Source organism: Thermoascus crustaceus (assembly GCF_041956765.1).
Source record: "Thermoascus crustaceus strain CBS 181.67 unplaced genomic scaffold VTN00scaffold_2, whole genome shotgun sequence".
Lineage (NCBI taxonomy): Eukaryota > Fungi > Ascomycota > Eurotiomycetes > Eurotiales > Thermoascaceae > Thermoascus > Thermoascus crustaceus.
In genome coordinates this window covers 438,458-450,840 of record NW_027192528.1, presented here as the reverse complement: position 1 = coordinate 450,840, position 12,383 = coordinate 438,458, and the positions used below count along the sequence as shown (strand labels likewise).

At 49.2% G+C, this 12,383-nt stretch overlaps 4 protein-coding genes across 4 annotated transcripts; 1 reads left to right on the top strand and 3 right to left on the bottom strand.

The window, feature by feature from the left end:
- Positions 1–737: 737 nt before the first annotated feature.
- VTN00DRAFT_3673 (uncharacterized protein) lies at positions 738–2,382 on the bottom strand (the record flags this gene model as incomplete). Its single annotated transcript, XM_069430016.1, has 3 exons — positions 738–1,510; positions 1,805–1,878; positions 1,934–2,382. The coding sequence occupies 3 exons, from the start codon at positions 2,380–2,382 to the stop codon at positions 738–740; spliced, it is 1,296 nt and encodes a 431-aa protein (XP_069289194.1).
- Positions 2,383–3,401: 1,019 nt separating this feature from the next.
- VTN00DRAFT_3672 (uncharacterized protein) lies at positions 3,402–5,267 on the top strand (the record flags this gene model as incomplete). Its single annotated transcript, XM_069430015.1, has 1 exon — positions 3,402–5,267. The coding sequence occupies one exon, from the start codon at positions 3,402–3,404 to the stop codon at positions 5,265–5,267; it is 1,866 nt and encodes a 621-aa protein (XP_069289193.1).
- Positions 5,268–5,755: 488 nt separating this feature from the next.
- VTN00DRAFT_3671 (uncharacterized protein) lies at positions 5,756–7,038 on the bottom strand (the record flags this gene model as incomplete). The annotated part of the gene is made up of 3 exons (XM_069430014.1): positions 5,756–6,021; positions 6,116–6,548; positions 6,655–7,038. The coding sequence occupies 3 exons, from the start codon at positions 7,036–7,038 to the stop codon at positions 5,756–5,758; spliced, it is 1,083 nt and encodes a 360-aa protein (XP_069289192.1).
- Positions 7,039–7,910: 872 nt separating this feature from the next.
- VTN00DRAFT_3670 (uncharacterized protein) lies at positions 7,911–10,175 on the bottom strand (the record flags this gene model as incomplete). Its single annotated transcript, XM_069430013.1, has 5 exons — positions 7,911–8,017; positions 8,472–8,629; positions 8,676–8,763; positions 9,040–10,055; positions 10,120–10,175. 5 exons carry the CDS (start codon positions 10,173–10,175, stop codon positions 7,911–7,913), a joined length of 1,425 nt encoding a protein of 474 aa, XP_069289191.1.
- Between the last annotated feature and the right edge of the window lie 2,208 nt (positions 10,176–12,383).

Genomic DNA, 12,383 nt, shown 5'->3' with positions numbered 1-12,383 from the left:
GGCGCCTCGGCCTTCTGACGGGTAATTCGCGTCCTAATGCGCTGCTCAAGCTCCGCGTAGCGGGTATTGACACCAGCGTATTCGACCTCGGGACTTCTTAGTTGAGAGACGTACACCAAAATCGACTGTCTCTTTGCCAGAATTCTTTTGCCAAGTTGCAGGCTTGTTATAGTCCTAATATCTGCGCAAGCGACGTCTTGGTTGTTGGGGGACACACCACTTGATATTGAATGTGCAAAGCAGTCCGGTTGGTCGGTCGTTGCTGTCGCAATAGGAAACTATAAGGTGAAAGAACTTGCTTCGCTGCAGCCTGATTTTGTCTGCAGCCAACTGATCGAAGCCAAGCAATTGCTCTCTTTGAAGTCTGTTTGATCACTGACACCGTTACAAAGGAGAATTGTCCAAGTTTTCCACATCATTGTGCGTTCAAAGCGCACATGGTGTTTGGGAACTAGTAAATGTAGGAAAAAAGATGAGAAAATCATTTGCTTTCCAGTAGTTTCCGGTGACCGTTTTGCTGCTTGCTCTTGTAGATGTCATAGATCAGATGTGGGCAGATGTAGAGGCCTCTAGGGTGAAAGTCACTCTCCAAGCTACGAGCGAGCAAACTGTGAAATTTTTTGTAGCATCTGTGAGAGTCAGTAGCTCAGTACTTCTTCGGTGCCCCTATGTGAATCGCGCTCCTTTTCTAGAGTCGAGACAACGATTCCTTCGATCTCCCCCGCCACGGTTCCTGCTCAGACGCCCACTCCAACGATCCCGCCATCACTGGCCTCCCGAAGGAAGACGCTCTTTCCTCCATCCTGCGGTCCAGCCCGTATTAGGAGGTGGTCAATATGTCTCTGAGTACTTTCCTTATAGTTGGGATAATGCTGAATTACCCCGCCGGAGACAGCTACGACCAGTTCTTCAGGACCGTTTAGCCAGCCTGGTATCGACGACACGACATCTGGTAATTTATGCTCTTGCTTAGTGGTCTGCGGTGCATCGTCTGAGTCCCAAGGACTAGAGGATTCTAAACATTCCGGATTCTGGAGTTCAATCTCACGCGTACAGGCAAGAAGACCAACGGTCGCAGCAGCCACCAAAGCAGCTGATCGAGCCTGTACTGCTGATGCAATGGCACGAATATTACCTGCAGATTCGGGCGTCCAACTCCAATTACCGGATGAGGGCGGTGGAAGCTGCTTTGACAGATCACGAGCAAGTTGTTCGTCAGAGTAACTGGAAGCCACAACAAGGGAGAGGAACTCTGTTGTAAGAGAGTATTCCTCGACCAGTTTCAAAGGCAGGGCAGGCCGCAGTATTCCCAAGGCCCCATGAAACCAATCGTAGCAGATTATCCGAACGAGCTCACCAATATAACGGCCACCGACCATGTACTCGAGCGGCTGGAATCCCGGCCGTTTGGAATTCACGTCCAGTTCTGTGTCCCATTTGGTTACAACACCGAGCTCTTGCAAGGGGGCCGTGGCGCCGCGAAGCGTCCATTCGGTAGAGACGAGCGTTTCTACCGCGTCCGGGTCTTTGATACGAATGTGGTGAGTCTTGGGACTCGTGCAGATCGGCGATTCTCATGGGAACAGTTGAATTGCAACCTGCGCCTACGATGAGCCCCATTACAACACGAGTATTGGGAGGATAGAGTATGCCAGAGAAGCAAGTGTGGCGACCGTATCGTTGGTCATGACGGCGATCTTCAACTTGGGTAGACAAAAGCGTTTCTGCCGCTTGACAGGCACTGAGTCGGGATTCTCATCAGAGCGCCGGGTATGGCATTCGTATCCGTTCAGTAACGACTAACGGAGATTCAGGGCGGAAGTCAAGGCAAAGCCTTTCCCTGTCGGCATCAAGATCGCTTCGTCCACAGACTCTTGCCTAACATCAGTCAATTCGGCCCGATGCAATGGAAACACGGAGCAGGCATCCATACTTGAGCGGAAAACAGAAGGATATGCCCGCAGTCAGTTCGGTCGACGCGTCTTCTCTTGAGGTGGTGAGGCTGTCTGCAACGACCTCGGCAATGCAATCCCCAATCCAAGCAAAAAGAGCCGGTGCCTGATCTCGTCGTAAATGCTCTTCGATGGGCCACGCCTTCTCCAGTGTCCGCCTCACATAGGTGTGTCTCTCCACCTGTCTATCTCTCAGCAAGTCGATGAAGGCCACGCGAAGGTAGGATAGACCTAGATATACCGCTAGATAGTGTCCCGTTTCGCGGCCAGTTGGCAGACGCGTGATGGCGGTAGGGAAAAACTGCTCGGACGAGCATGAGGCTAGCTTGCGACAAGTGAGAGAGAGACAACGGGCCAGACGATACAGGGTTTCATTTTCGACCCTGAGTGGCCTGGAAAAGGTCTGGAGATCTGAATCTGTGCTCGACATGTTGGCTGATGGTCATGGCAACACAGTTTGATTCCTCTGGAGCCCTGGAGCTGTCTGTCAACCCCGCAGTTCCTGATAGAGATGATCCCTAACCGAACAAAACCGCAACTTTACCGTCCTGTAAGCTGTCAGCCGTAGGCCGTCATGCATGTACTAATACATACAAGGTCATGGATTGCAACGCTGCAAGCTATTCCTCGTATTCCTAGAAGAATGGTATCGGACGGAGATTGCTGCAAAGCATGTTGTCACTAGGATAGAAACCTTACCACTGGGATAAGTCAGCTGGTCGGTCCTATATCAGGTACTTGAAGTGCCCCTTGACATACTGAATTTCTGTCGATTTTCGTAATTTCTCTCATCTCACGTTCGCTGTAGATTCTCATGACTCAGATGATTTCACCGAGCAGAAACATTTTCCTCATTGCAAGTCATGTCTCGCTAGCTGGTCTTTTATACGGTATGGAAACAGGTAAGCCCTAACGAACTTCCAGTCTTTTTGATTCCTACTATCGTACACGTGCTGAGGCTTATCTCACGTGTTCCGATGACAGCCCCGTGGTCAGCAGACGCAATCTCCAGATTATAAGACGGACCTCGCAGTAATAAACTTTTACGTAGAGTAGCTGTCAATGTAGAATAGATGTGATATCAGAATTCACGCTATATTTAGGTACTCAGCAGAAGAACGCTAGGTGCCTAGAGCATGCCGAGATAGGACTTCTTCCCCCGCACTCTGATGAAGCTTCTGATTCGGTTTAGCCTCGCTGAACATCCTACCCCTCAGCTCCGTGGCATCATCCCTCTGCATCATTCAAAGTGTAACATACGATTTGCAGTTGGATTGCTTTTAATTGGTTGGTCTTTTCACGGCTCAGCACACTCCTGAGCCCTCAAGGTAGCTTGTGGCAAGGCTGCAGAGTTATCTTCTATCACACCAGCATTCAAAACTACTACCTACGATTTGGTCCTGTGATCCCTTAACTTTGTCCATCACAGACATATCAAAGTCTTCAAACATGTCAGCTGAATCTTCATTTGGAGGTGATCAGTCTCCCCCCAAAGGTCGCACGGAAATACTCGAACTGCTTGTGCCCTTCTTCTCGGGGACTAAGGATGACTACGGCAAAGAAGACGTACCACCGCTTCCTCTTACATTCGATCGCGTCAACGAGGGCCGGCCGCCATCTTCGAATGCCCTCCTCTTTAAACTTCCTGTGGAGATACTTGCGAATATCCTCCTGCATATTCCTCAGGACAGTCTCGCCTCACTTGCCTTTGTCAATAGAGATTGTCGTCAATTGGCTAGATCTCGCCAATTCTCCAGTATCCGTCTAGACTACAGTGACACAGGTCTCCAATTGATAGTGCATCTCATGCAAGAATCCGCAGACCGCCTATCTAACCACGGTCATACAAGCCTACCATCTTTGGGGGCTTGCATCCGACGTTTGACAGTCGCAACGTCTCCCGCGTGGGTTGAATTCAGGCACGGTCTTGCGCTGGAAGAGCTGAAAACCCTTCCTGAAGAAGAGAAGACATCTCGAATAGACAAAGCTTCTGCCGTGTTCTTCGACAAATATATTCCAGCCATAGAGAAGATTTTGCCCTCACTGCCACATCTCGAGCTGTTGGATTGGGAGGACATGATTGAATTAGGTCGAGGATTCTTTCAGAGTCTCGTCAAGTCTCATTTTCACCATCTGAAATTGTTTCGTATCCAAGTGGCGGAAGGATTTCAAGTCAGTATACCGAAAGAGTTAACCGCCCACGGATGGCCGTTGCGAACTCTGTATTTGGAATTGAACGGGTCATTCAGGAATTTCAAGAAGGATCGCCCCTCCGTCCTTCCACTCGCTATTAGCCTTCTTCGGGCTTGTGCACGGACATTAGAATCGCTTACCTGGATTAGCAGCATGCTGGATGGTCAAAAGCCGGCTCGTGCAAACTGGGATTTAACACTCCCTCCTTTCGAAAAACTGCGTGATTTGACTCTAAGAAGGCAAATATCTGCGATCTCCCTGAGTATTCTCCACGCACTGATTCCCCCGAGCGAACAATGCCGTCTTCGTTCATTGAGCATCGAGCCAGGACCTGTCATCTCTGAATTTTTGAACCAACGCGGCAAAATCCAGTCTCTAGAGAGGCTTGAGTGGTCAGATTTCGGGGAAATGTCATCCATGGACTTTGTTCTGGCAAACGATGAGGTGCGCAGATTGTGTATTCCCTATCCCGCCCCTTCAGAACTGCTCGGTTCCAAGCTGCTGCCAGTGCTGTCTCGGTCATTTGTCAATTTGACTTCGCTTCGCCTTACGTGGAAGGAGAAACTTATTCCAGAGGAAGCTCTCCGACTTATTAGCACCATAAAAGGGTTGGAACAGATCTGCCTGAGCGCTGGAGAACAGATTGGATGGCGACATGATTGGCTTATTGACCATCAAGCGATGCGCGAAACATTCTCCAAGTTGCCAAACCTGAGAAAGTTCGCCTTTCCCCGCGACTCATATGATGGCGGGATGGAAGGGCAGCCCGTGGAGGAATACTACTCGAATGCATATACCATCGAAGCCTTAGATGCCGTACAAAGTAGCGACTGGGTCGCGGAGGACCAGGGTGATACGGATGAAGGCCATGCTGTCGATTTTCCGAGCCGAATCAGGAAGGCTTGGGAGCGGAATCATCGAGCGAAGATGCTCTCAGAGGCGGACAAATACCTCCAAGCAATGCCCGACCATCCTCTGGAATGGATGTACTTCGGGCAGATTCCGATGGGCGTGAGAGTAATCGAAGGCAAGAAGGAGGCATATCCGTTGTTTCATGAAAGAGATGACTGCTACACTCTGCTTAGGAAGATGTTCACCTGGGATACATACAATGTTGCTTGAATTTTTGAAACGTTCCCTAATTATCCCGTTCTCATAGCAATGTGGGAGAATGAGTATTTGCGTTCTGAAAGTCTTATATTGTGCTATAGTGGTCGATTATCGTAATCTTTGGCCCAAGTGGCGTTAGATTAGGATGATGAGGACCCGTTCTACAGCACTGTGCCATGTCTTTCGGCACCCCTTTCCCCCCGTCCAAGCTATTCACATTGCCTTTTTTTGCTAGATTTTGATCTGGGACGGCTTTTGTAGGGTCTGTGACCTACCATAGTGTCTGGGCGCCCCCAAATAGCTTCAGAGTCACATCGTTTTAAAAGGGGTGGCGAAAGATATCATATAGTAGTGTAGATATGGCGCAGATTCTGACACTTCATTTCGGCTATTCTGTCCATCGTTGCTATACTATCCTAACAATAATCTTTCAAACTGGTAATCAAATTTACACAAAGAAGGTTACCACTACCTCGAAAGCTTCCTACACTCAAAAGACACTATGCAGCTGCGATAGGTGGTCTCTTGGCCTTCGTTTTGTATTGCACACTCGCACGCATGAGGCGGTATTCGTGCTGCACCACAGGCGGATACTTGACCGGATGATCTGCGTCCGTGCATGAAGGGAGACATTCGATGACCGAGTCTACATTAGGACTGACAAAGTACGGGATGGAATACCGGGCCCGTGTGAGACGCTCTTCGCCCGAGAACCGATCCTGGAGCGGAGGAAGTGTTACGCGGTGGAGATTCGATTTGAGGATATCTGAGACGACAAATTCTTAGCTTTCATAATTCGATTTCTTGCAAAAAAGGGGAAAAAAAATAAATGCTTATCATAGAGATGGGTCATATCATACCATTGCTCCACCTCATCAGAATATCCCCGATGTTCATTATGATCGCATTCTTTAACGGCGGTGCCTCGACGAATTGTCCCTGCCGCGTCTCGACCTCCAGCCCACCGCAGTCATCCTGGAAGAGCATAGTGATGGAACCCCAGTCCGTGTGGGCAGGCATGCGTGCGGATGACTGGCTTTCAAGAACCGAGGCGGGCACCGGGGGATAGTGAAGTAGACGCAACTGGTTATTGTGGCCGCCATGGAACTGGAGGAGAAAGTCCTCGTCTTCGAGACCGAGACCGAGGGACAGCGCGCGCAGAATATCCCGAGCGGCTTTCCAGCATTCCCAGTAGAAGCGTGTCGTGAAAGCGCGGAAGCCGGGGAGGACGTGCTCGGGCAGCCAGACGTTGGGTTGGTCCTGGTTCTCTTCGCTTCCAATCTCGTAGCTCTCCTGTTATTATTCGCAACAATCCAATTGATTGATTAGCGATCACGAAGACACCCATCAATCAATAAGCAAACATCCTCTTCATCCCAAGAACCAAAAACCAACATACCTTACAATCCTTCACCTCCCTCAATTTCTCCACAATGCCCGGATCATCCTCATCCCCCATGGCCTGCGACACCTTCTCCAGCCCTGGCCACGAATACCCCCTGTGGACAGCGGGGCCATCAGGATGCGGCGCGAGCATCTTCTCCTCCGTCTTCAGATCGAACAGCCTCCTGGACCACCCGAACGCCTCCTCCAGCAGGGCCGGCGACACTTGGTGGTTCACGATGTACACGAAGCCGACGCGGCGGCAGGCGTCGGTGAGTTCCTTTGCGATCGCGAGGCGCTGCGAAAGTGGGCTGTCTGGGCGCCAGAAGTTGGCGAAGTCGATGACGGGAAGGGGGAGGGTTGAGGTTGAGGAGGGTGCGGGCTGCTCTCGGGAGCTCATTTTCGGAATAAGAAATGTTGCTTTGGGGGAAAATATTCTTCCCTCAATGGTATATGATGGTCTTCAAAGATATAAGCCTGCTGTCTAGAGTGACAGAAATAAGTATACTTCTAGTTCTGATCCCTGCGAGAAGGGCAATTCAAGATTTCAGATATATCACCCGATAAGCAAGCTGTGTATTCCCCGCTCGTTCATATCACCGCAAGTACCTGGGTATGTACGTCCATAAATAACAAAAGATTGGTCAGATCCGCATACAACCCCTCTACCTGACACGCGACGCAATCGTCAAGTTGGCCGATGGCCAATAACGCAAGGCACCATGTGGAGACATCGGCCAACTCAATTTCCATCACCAGGCTTTCGTACAGTACGGACTACTCCTTATCATCATGTCAGGCCTGTCTACTCTACGGAGTATCTCGACATTGAGAGGTTCGATATCCGAGCGACCAATGAGGTTGACAGAATCCCGAATGAAATCTGACTAAGTACCTAATACACTTAACTAGTGCCATAGTTATCATATCTTCATATCTTTTATTACCCCTCCCCCGCTCTCTATAGGCTTGGCAAATTGCTATTCTAACACCATGTGATTTTGAAGCTATTGGAGGGCTACTGAGGCACTAAGATCGCAGTATAGCAAAAGCGGCGAGGTAGGTGGCTTGGACATGGGGGAAAAAGATATGATTCAGTAGTATATGTTACCATTCCAAGGGTCATTTACTCTCCATCGTGATCATGAGCCTTGAGATAAATAACAAACCTCTATGGAGAATAGAGAAGTTGATTTTATCCGTGGAAGCCTTAAGGTTGTTATTAGCCAGCCGGCTCCCGAGTTTATTGTAGAAATTGGTGTTATGAAGAGATTAATTTCTCACTCCTCCCTTCCGCATAATCTCAATAGCCTCTTTAAAGAACGACTCCGTGCGGAGTAGAGCCGGCCGTATCATGGCCACGCTGGTATCGTCCGCTACTTCAGCGAGATAGCGTAGCGCATGCCTATATCCCTCCAAGAGTGCATACGATTTCTCAACCTGTTCCGCGGTTGACGCACAGAGAAACAAATAAATCAGGAAATTCCCTGTATGGACCAGATGTGTCCTAGCATCTAACCATACTTTAGTTAGTAATTCTAAGCAACCGGTATTCTTAGAGTAAACTGATAACGTACGTCGGCCCCAAAATGCAGCCAAGTGTGCCGGTTGAATGCTTGATATTAGCTTGACAAAGTATTTAAATTCCTCCAGCGCGGAATCAAAGTGAGTACGAAGATTTGAGAATGGGTTGGATTTCGAAAGTGGAGTTGCTGGCGACATAATTGCGCGGAATAATAGGCTTTTAACGGCAAAGAAAGCTAGATGAAGCGGCCCTTTGCGGTCTTATGTTAGTAAACTCCTGTTATGAGCTCATACAATGTTAGTACGTACCGTTGGTACATGTATCGCCAATGCCTGTTGCAAATTCCATTGTCAGGCATTGGGGAAGCATGGAGTACCAGCTCTCTGTCTCCGCCTTGAAGATGTAAAGAGTTTGGTCTATCGCACCAGATGCCGTGGGAGACAACATTGACTGGTCACGGACGGTGCTAATGGAGGTTAGCAAGAGAAAACACGGGATATGTTTATACGTACTACACGTAGTCAAGAAGGGTGCTAAGTAGTTTGGCGAGCTTGACTGTCTCCAGAAAGTTAACTGCTCTGGCGTGGTTTGGACCTCGATCTGTTTCAAAAAGAATGCGGCCATAGGGTAAGTCAAGTGCATCTTCGTCGACGAGGAGATCCTCTAACGTGAGATCGGTTGTATCAAAGGAACTCTGTGGAATGTGGGAAGGATTTCCGTGACCCAAAGATGACCACTTATCTGTGACAAAGGTTGCCCACCACATCTTCTTCCTAAGGCTTTTCTCCCAAGCCGGTATGTTCCAGAGAGAGGGGTCTTGATGTAGGCCAAGACTTTGTGCACAAGAAGTAGCCTGACAGGCAAAGGTCCACGTACGAGGACTCTCAGTTGTCCCTGTCGGCGGTGGCGTCTCATGCAAAACCAGCAAGCACGCTTGCAATGTACTCAGCTTTGGCGAATCTAGCTCCCTGTTAAGAGCTGCATGTGCCTGTTCGAAAAATTCCGCCTGGCTAATTGGAGACAGGAGTCGTAGAGTCTCGTCTTGAGCCCAAAATGGGCAGGCCAGCCCGTAGATTACTCCTCGTAACGAAGCAGGAATACTGAGTCTATCCTGGCAGTAGGCCTCCAAGAAACGAGCCTTGGATAGAACAGGAAAGGCCGGATGAACAAAGTGGAAGTATAGGCGCACCAGGGAATCACCATGTGGTCCTACATGAGCCTCGATAGTATCTGACGCTATTTCCTTCGCTCTGTTATCCCGGTCAGGGAATAGGTCGTGGACGATGTTGAAATGGATGGGTGGCGAATTGCTTTCGCTACTTCCAGCGAAGACTTGTCGTATATTAACATCAACGTAGCTGGTCTCATTCAGTATGTTTGATCGGAAAGAAGAGAGAAGGTTGGCATCCTGATCGCTGGACGGGCCAAGAGCATGAGCTGTCAGGCCCTTGACATCATCGAGGGTCTCAACAAATCTTTGCACGTCACTGAAACCGTTTCCAGATGGAACGCTCTGTTCTGTCCGGTATTGAAGATGGCCTAGAGAGTGGTGCGCATGACATTGTGTCGAATTTTCTAATGGTCGTAGAGTCAAAGGATGTGCATTATAAAGAACTGGAGCTGGCAAAGATAATGATCCCAGCAATGGACCTGCCGCCATGCGATTTGAACTTGGGAAAATGGAAATGTCCCGATTGTACGTGTCGACCTGAGCAACCGGGAGTGCCGATTGCTGGATACTCGCAAAGGCAGTCACTGTGGATGGATTTGCCATATCTGATGCACCATTTGAGGGTACAACCTCGGTATTGAGACCTTTCGGTTTTATAGTGGCCGGTGCTTTCCGCACTCTCTGTTTTGGAGCAGACGCAAAGGTGCAGTCCTGGCCTTTACTTTCGCAATATCTGCCTACTGGAACTGTTAAATTGGACTTTGAATGGGGTAGCAGTGGCTTACATGGCGGCCGCACAGTAATGACACAGGCAGACTTGCGATGACGACAGGCATCGCATGGGCGATCCTTGCGACTTCGCGAACGCCGTGCTCTTCCAAACCGTGTCTCTATATGAATTTTGCGAGGACCGATGTCTTCCTTCTTAAGAGAGCCATTGTCAGACATTACGACTTGCAAATGTGAAGGACCAAAGGAGAAGTTTGTAATGCCAGGTTGCTCTCGACTTGACACAACCGTATACAGGCTGGGGGAGATGGACACCAATCAACAATGTTGACTAGTAATAATTAGTAGCGATTGCGGAAAACAAAGCGCCCGCATCTTGCCAGGAGCAAACAACCCACCGAAGCTTATCAGTGGCCATTATCTCGAATGTAGTGGAATGGCCTGTGCACTGCTATCACTTCATGATATGGAGCAACATGAGAGGGGAACAGTCTGAGTCCAGTGAGCTTTGCTGATGAGTAACCACAACATCTTGGGCATTTCCAGTGGATTACGTTACAGAATAAGCTGGCTATCTAACTAGGCAAATCATCACATTCACCCCGCACTTCTCACGTTTGCCCCGCCCCTCTCCGCCTTGTTATCTTCAACTTGCTTTTGTCTTCATAATCCGTGGCTTGAGGCGTGTCGACTCCACTCATGCTTTTCCTCAGTGAGATTACGCATCTCTTGCGAAAACATTCTCAGGAAGCCAGGCAGGTTTTCCCAAAACTCACCAACAGAGAGGGCCACTCGGCCAGAAAAGACTTGAATCAGCGTTCGTCAATCAGAACGGGAAAGACAAGTCATGTTGCGTTACGAGGAATGGCCTCAAGTCGCTGTCATATGGTGGGACGCATGCGATTTCTACGTTCGATGTCCATATTACGAAGAGGTCCACCGCCATGGCTTTACCTCGTATGCGAGCGGATCTCGAAGGTCACATTGCGACGGGGGCGGGGGCGGGTCATACAGATATTATTTTCCCATCAATGAACAGACTGGCCATGTGGCATACGAGATTGACAATTCAAGGGCTCTATTCGTAAACGTTTGCGCTCTTCAAGATATAGACGCAGATTCCGATGAAGAGGAGCAACTAGCAAACGAATTTTCAAAGGTAACCATCTCTGGTGATTCTACTGAGTCAGCGTCGGGTATAAATATGTATGACGCCGCCCAGGAGACACTGACCATTCCATTAGACAACGGCGAGGCCTATGAACAGAAGAGCATTGTCTTTGCTGTATCAGATTGCGTACAGGGTCGAGTTTCCCAAATACAGAAATACTTCGATAATTCTAAGAATGCGTCGATCTTTCTTCATGGAAGAAATTCCAGCGGTGATACAACTCTCATCATGGCCTCAAGAGAAAAGTGCTCGGCCATGGTGTCCCTACTTCTTGGTCACAGGTCCGATGTGAATGCCGTCAATCATAAAGGCCGAAGTGCGCTTATGGAAGCTGCTTTGTGGGGCAGATTGGATAACGCAAAGCTGCTCATGGACCGGGGATTCAATGTGAGTTTGCTCGATTGCAAGAAAAATCGTGCGGTCGACCTTGCCCAACCAACGCGGAAGAACCAACGGGAAAGACACCTGATTGCGGGTGGTAGCATTGGAATTTCTCAGTGTGAGCCGGTTTATAAGGAAGACACTTTCAACTGAGACGCTGACCGGCGGGAAATCGTCGGCTCCTTGTTGGCAACGACGACGAGAGAGGTAAGCCTGTATACGGCTCTCCGCCGACAGTATCGGAATGTGAAGATTACTCCTTCAGGCGATCTGATCAGTCAATTGTCTTCCATGGACCCCTAGAGAATTATCCCGTAACGAGGATTTCCAAGACAGTAGCACGATTGGAAAGAGGTGGCCAGTTCGCGAAAATTGCAGCCATGTGTGGGTGGAGCCACAATGAATTGCCTTCCAACGAAGTCAGTGGAAAAGATTGGACAGATGAAGTAATTTGCATAGCAGCTCATGTTGAACATGTCTTGGCTCCATATCCTGGCGAGACCAAGGTGTGCCAGGTCGGTTTCACGCATCCCACGCTGAGAAGCAATTGATTGCATACTTTTTCGATCGGCATGTGTTCCTGCCACGAGACCGAGTTCCTAAAAAGGAGCTGGAAGACTCGATCACAGACGTGAAAGATGAGCTGTGGAACAGATCTGACTCATCTCCCTTAATAACACAGCTATATGAATTGGAAAGAGAGAAAAGGGAGTTGGAACTAAAGCTGTTCGACGAGGATGACCTACTTCGCGGAGACGAATACAATGA